Raw genomic sequence first — 6,378 nt, forward strand, 5'->3', positions numbered from 1 at the left:
AATTCTCATATTATTTTTCTCATTTGTATGATATTTTTTATTATATTATTCTCGTGAACCATATCATTTAGATTTACATTTCACATAAAATTAGAAAATAAATTAATTCATCTGCTTGTTTCCATTAGAAATGTCACCTTTCAAATATGAGAAATGAATGAATATAACTTTCTTAACATGCTATTACTCCTCTACAAAAAGAAAAATTATCTCACCAGTTTTAATCCCCCATACACATTATGTCACATCTGCTTTTTCTTTGGTCACTTTTATTTATATATACATGTTTTAATTTTCTTTTATTTTCTTCCAATTTTATATTTGTCTACTCGTGACCCCTTCAATGGATCATTATTGAATTTTGCATTGGACCTTGAAAGGACATTTCGTCCCTCCCAATACCCCCTTTTATTTTTGAAAAATGCGGCGCAACAAATACATGCGAAAATTATCCAGCGTAGTAGCACCTAGAAGCAGCTTATAAAGCACATCTTTAGTTCCTGCACATACTCTGTTCATAAGTCCATGTAATAGACATACCTTCCTCGCAAATATGATCCGATCACCCAAGACTTGTGTTCGAGGACAAGTGACAAAAAATGCAACATAAATCACATTGGTAGTGAAAAAAAAAAGGTCTTCAAACTAGTACACGCGAAAAAACAAAAGGCTTCTTCCAAATTTTAATCAGAAAAATGCATCAAAGTGAAAAAATAAATAACTTCAAAAACAGCTTTGCAAAATAAAAATATTTTTTTTAACCAACCCCCCCCCCCCCGGCGGCGCGCAAAGACAGTATGAACTAGATATAAAGATCAGCAATAAGGTTTGATCATTGCAGGAAAATTGTTAGCAGCTTGAAACAGAATGTAGTAACCCTTGCGAATGTTAGCTTCAGTGAAACAACACTCGACAGTCTATGTTCTATGTTCTCTGTAGTTGTACAACTCCAGCATGGTTGGTTCTAGTGTTCAGAAATTACGTACAATCAAAAGCTAAGGAAGAAAAAGATCACAATGCAATAAAATGCAGACATGATATAGTACATACAGAAGAATAATAGCCTTAAGTATTAATTAGTCACCCTTTTTCACTCCCTCCAAGCTAAAGATTGACTGAACACCTGATTGCACAAATATCGACAATTATAACTTGTAGTCATACGATGTAAAATATGGCAACTGCCTCCAAAAATAGTTAAACAGATCTAGTTGCCAGAATGCCAAACTTTCGCAGTATACAGGAATCAGGATGTCAAATTGTTATTCAATCCTCTAAAGAAGAAAAGAAGCAATAGCTTCTGCAAGCAAGGGGAAACACAAACTCTGAGGATTCAAGGACAACCAGACAACCGCCTTTTATCTAAAACTCAATCCATCCAAGACATTCCCAAAAGAAACCAGTGTGAATTTCACGACACATTTATGACCCTCACCTCTTTTAAACATAAGAAAATAAAGATAATAAAATAAACCACTGAAATGCATCAAGATTTCAATTCTAGAACTCTTCTCATTATAAAAGGGGGCCAAAAAATAAATAAATAAAACACCCCAAACTTGCAGGATGAATATCAGTCATCACAATCACACAAACTATATGCCTTTCCATGGTCAAAGACAAACTATAACTGACAGCAGTATTAAAGGAAGGAAGAATCAAGCAGAATTGTGAAAGCTAAACAACAGACATGCAAATGTCCTGGACAAGTAATCATTCAGCAACTTAGTTTCAACTAGCGGACGCATATTTACAAGCAGAAATGCATGAAATTCTTCAAAAAAGCACTGCATATCCATTCCAGCTCACATTTAGATGAACTTGGTCCAACAACAAACCAAATTCAAATCCAATTCACAAATGGTTTGGACCGGTATCTCAGGACAAATGTCTTTCAACTTAAAACTGGTGTTGGATTGGATGTTAGACCAAAGTTCATCCAGATTGGGGTTTCCTTAAGATGCAACTTGGTGGGTGCCATGAAGGCTCTATCTTGTGTAGACAAAATTGCAGCAGCCCCACTAGATATAAGCAACTACTACAGTAAGACAACCAACTCAAACACTACAAGGAACTTTCCAATATAATTAGAACTGGAACTAGAGGCAACCAACTCAATAACCAAGACCTACTAATTGACTGATGAAGAAACGAAGTCTGCCATACACAAAGATTAGTTTGCAAATTGCAATCACTCAAGGTTACTGATAACACTTTGACAACAGTGTAAACTTTGACAAAAAAGTCAAATAAAGAGATCAATTAAGCTAGTTCAAATATTCCAACACCACTAATCAAGGTATTTACCCATTTCATTAATGCACCGATAAGACCACAGCAGGAACATACAATTATTCAGGGGCAATGTGTCCCATAGTTCCCTGGACTCAAGTTGCAATCTGATAATTTTGTATCCACCGAAGAAAGCTTCCAAGTTATCATCCAGATGGATGTTTCCAGGCTTTAAATCAGGGTGAACAATTTTACCATTGCAATGCTCATGCAGGTACTCCAGGCCATGTGCTGTATCAAAAGAAATTCTTTTCTAGCACATCAGTCCAGGCCTTTTTCTCCAGGTTTGACGTCTATTACAGGCACAAATAGATACTTTACAATTACTGAAAGATCATTCATATCACTGCAGATCATGCCCAATCATAACTAGCAAAAACAATGAATATCTCCCAATTCCACCTCAGTGACCAATAATACCTTGTCAAACAATTTTATGACAAACAAAAAATGGTTACTGGTATTCAAGATACACATTCACTATTTCCATTCTATGCTGCATATCTTCCCAGTAAATAATTCAAATTTACCGCATACTGTAGGAATGAATATTGTGACAAAATTCTTCACAAACTGAACCAGCTACGCAGAATAGATGTTACTACAAAAATCCCATTTATAGAAAAGTTTTATCACAAACTTTTTTCCTGCATTCAGAAACAAGATTAGTTTTTCCGTCTAAAATTGGGAATCCTCCTCTAAAGCTATTAGAAAAGATAATTAAGTTGTCCATAGGACAGTTAATGAACATGATTTTGAACCGTTGTAAAACAGATCTCTTGCATAAAACTTCAATGCAAGACTTGTCATTCAATGTTTGTCACTGAAAAATAAAATAAAATAAATTAAAATTAAGACTTGCTCTAAATTTTCTCACAATTCAATTTGAACTAACTTATCTAAGACGTGGTTTGAAGTTAAAAAATCTTCCCTGATTTAAAAAATTAGTCTTGATAACTTCAGCCAATTCCTTTCATATAAAATTCTTCACAACTATTTCCATACGTTTCAATACCTAATAAATTGTCTCTATCAAGTCTGAGCTGACGTCAAATCTTCACACCCTGCGATACAAATTCCACTGCTCCCCTGTTCCACCAATAGATATGGAACTTATTACCATTGTGAAGTGCCAGTAAGACACTTTTTCTATTTCTTAGTTTTATTGCAGATGGTGACCCAATAGCAACTGTGCAATAAAAACCTATTCTTTAGTTATTATTGCAACTCAGGAAAAACCAAATATTAATATTAAAGAATCCAATAATCAAGCCTATTGTCAATAAACAACTAAACAACACATGGATTTGTTTAAAAAAAAAGGACGGAGAGTTTCTTGGATGAACTATTCAAGGTTACTGCAAAGGAACGATATTTTTGCTACACTTCTACTGAATGTCTGTATAATTTAGTACAGCATTGACAATTAAACAGGAAGTGATCAGAACACTTTTTTTGGATCATACGTAAAAAGTTTGGGTTTACTCAAACGCAGTTAAAACAAATCAATAACCATGCCCATTTATGGGACCTCAAACTGTGAATCCAAAGCAAGAAACTGGTCTAGAAAGTTTTTACACTTTCAAACTGGCTGCACCTTTGGCACCATTTAGGAATTAAAATAAAAGTAACAATTTTATCTTAGAAAAAGTTTTCTCAAAATTACAGAAATGCAGCTTAAAACTTCTCTAGAAATTCAAAGTCACAAACTTTATATGCATATGCCATTTCGTTTCTTATTTCCAATAAAATCAAAATTAGTTATCCGAAGTAAAATTGACAGGCAAGCTAAATTACTGACACGCATGAAAAATGAACAAAAAGAACCTGTACAAGTTACCATTTAAGTGATATGCCACACTGAGGTTCTCCATGGAAAGGTCAACAAGAAGTCCCTTAGAAGAAGTGGTACAAATCCAACTAACAGCAGCAGATTTCTTTGATCTGCCACACTTGTCAATTGAACTTCCCTAAGCAATGCAGCTTCTCCACCAAACTAAAGACCTTGGAGGTGTTTCACAAAATATGACCAAGAGATCTCCTCTAAGGCTCAGTTGCATCAAAGATGATAAGTGACAACAGGATCCAATTCAAACCTAAATAATGTTAGTTCCAGCAAATTAAAGTTCAAAGGCCAAAATAAATGGCAGGACCAACATGTTGCAACTAATGTGAAGGTCCTCTTCGTTCCCCATCTATGAACTTCTTGCTATCGGGATCAATCTTCAGCATCAACATTAGCACAGAAGGATTGTTCTGATTCTCAGCAGATAAATCAAGTAAAAGGGAAAACGTAGATGCATCCAGCAAGAATCCTCTGTGAACCATTTCTTCATAATAGACCACTGCATCATCATAATGACCTCCCTTAAGGAGTCCTTGCAGAATGACATTGTATGTAACACTATTTGCCAAGCAACCCTTCTCTTCCATTTTTCCAATGAGCTCTTTAGATTCGATGAGCAGACCTTCTGAAAGCAGGCCAGAAATCATGGTGTTGTATATTGTGACGTTAGGGTCCAATCCTTTAAGGGAGAGATTGTTGAAAAGATCTCGAGCACTATCGAGCCTCCTGCTTTTGCACAACCCATCAATGATGATATTGTACATTATTATGTGAAGATTTGTTCCATCAGTTTCCATTTCATGGAATAACTGCAATGCTTCATCGATATGTCCAGTCTTGCATAATCCATCCAGTACCACACAGTAAGTGGGAAAATCAGGCTTCATGCCAGAAGCTTGCATCTCATTGAAAATTTCTCGTGCACTAAGATACCTTCCTGAACTAAATAACCCGTGCAACACAGTGTTATAAATAACAATATCAGGTGTTAAACCTTTATGTGGAATCTCTCGAAAGAGCTTCATGGCTGCTTCCAATTTCTTGGTCTTGAAATAGGCATTTATTAGAATACCATAGCTATGGAGATTGGGTGTAAAGCCGCTAGCAACCATGGTATCGAAAACTCTCCTTGCGTCATCTATTCGGCTCTGTAAAAAGTACCCATTCATTAAGGAAGTGTATGTGACCAGGTCGGGATTTTGACCTTGCTGGATCATGATCCGGACTACCTCTTCAGCATCTTCTATACACCCTTCCTTACATAGTGCATCCACCACTATACTAAAAGTAATAACATTCGGAACAATTTTATAAACCTTCATCTCAGAAAACAGCTTGTCAACGTCCCTCCATCTGCTTAAGTTGCACAGACCTTGAATCAAACAACTGTAAGTGACAACATTCGGGGGAATGCCCTTTTCAATCATCTCCTGTAAGAGGGCAAGAGCTTCATCAACCATTTTATCCTTGCACAAGCTGTCAATGATTGTACTGTACACATAAACGGTGGGCTTACATCTTCTTCTTTTTTCCATGACTCTTAGGAATTCAATGGCCGTTTGAATGTTCCCCACCTTACAAAGCCCATCTATCACAATCAGAAACATAACTTCATTGGGCTCGCAAAGTTTTTCGAATATTATCTTCTTAAACAATTCTTGTCCCTGGGGGACCCTATATTCTCGAAAGAGTCCTTTGAGTAGAGTACTAAAGGTGACCACATTAGGGACAAGACCACGCTTCATGAAAGCAGCCAACACAGTAAACCCCAAATCCACTCGACCCAGGAGGCAGTAACAATTAATCACAACACTGAGGGTGGCCTCATCAGCAGGAATGCCCTTGACACACATATCTCTAAAAAGGGAAATAGCAGATACATAATGATTCTTCATCTTAACAATACGGTTCAGCAATTGATTGAACTGAATAACACAAGGCAGAGGCCTCATCCGGACCATATGCCGGTACAAGCTCAGAGCATCATGAAGACTGTCGACATTATTAATATCATTCCTCAATCCCGGTTGAAATTTCAGAGCTTTTCCAGAAGAACTCTCAACTTTGCCACTAATAGCAGAATAAAAAGCTAATTGGGGTTTAGGGTTTGGGAATGCAGAGAGAAATGAAGCAATAGTAGTACACCTAGCAGTAGCAGTAGTACCTACTGAAGCCGCTGCTTCCTGAGACTGAGCAATGGAAAGAATTATGGCAGAAGAAGCTCTTCTCCGCATCGCCAT

The 6,378-nt window shown here is 36.6% G+C and overlaps 1 protein-coding gene across 1 annotated transcript; it reads right to left on the reverse strand.

Annotated features, from left to right (window-relative positions):
* Nucleotides 1–815: 815 nt before the first annotated feature.
* On the reverse strand, nucleotides 816–6,378 carry LOC113777009 (pentatricopeptide repeat-containing protein At1g63330-like). The gene is made up of 2 exons (XM_027322058.1): nucleotides 4,133–6,378; nucleotides 816–3,381 (listed from the first exon to the last, which is right to left on the reverse strand). Exon 1 carries the CDS (start codon nucleotides 6,376–6,378, stop codon nucleotides 4,459–4,461), a length of 1,920 nt encoding a protein of 639 aa, XP_027177859.1. The 3' UTR covers nucleotides 816–3,381; nucleotides 4,133–4,458.

The sequence above is a fragment of the Coffea eugenioides genome, chromosome 7, assembly GCF_003713205.1.
Source record: "Coffea eugenioides isolate CCC68of chromosome 7, Ceug_1.0, whole genome shotgun sequence".
In the NCBI taxonomy this organism is placed as follows: Eukaryota; Viridiplantae; Streptophyta; class Magnoliopsida; order Gentianales; family Rubiaceae; genus Coffea; species Coffea eugenioides.

Bases quoted from the DNA above. Each gene is read 5' to 3' on its own strand.
- LOC113777009 (XM_027322058.1), bottom strand. From the start codon at position 6,378: ATGGCGATGCGGAGAAGAGCTTCTTCTGCCATAATTCTTTCCATTGCT.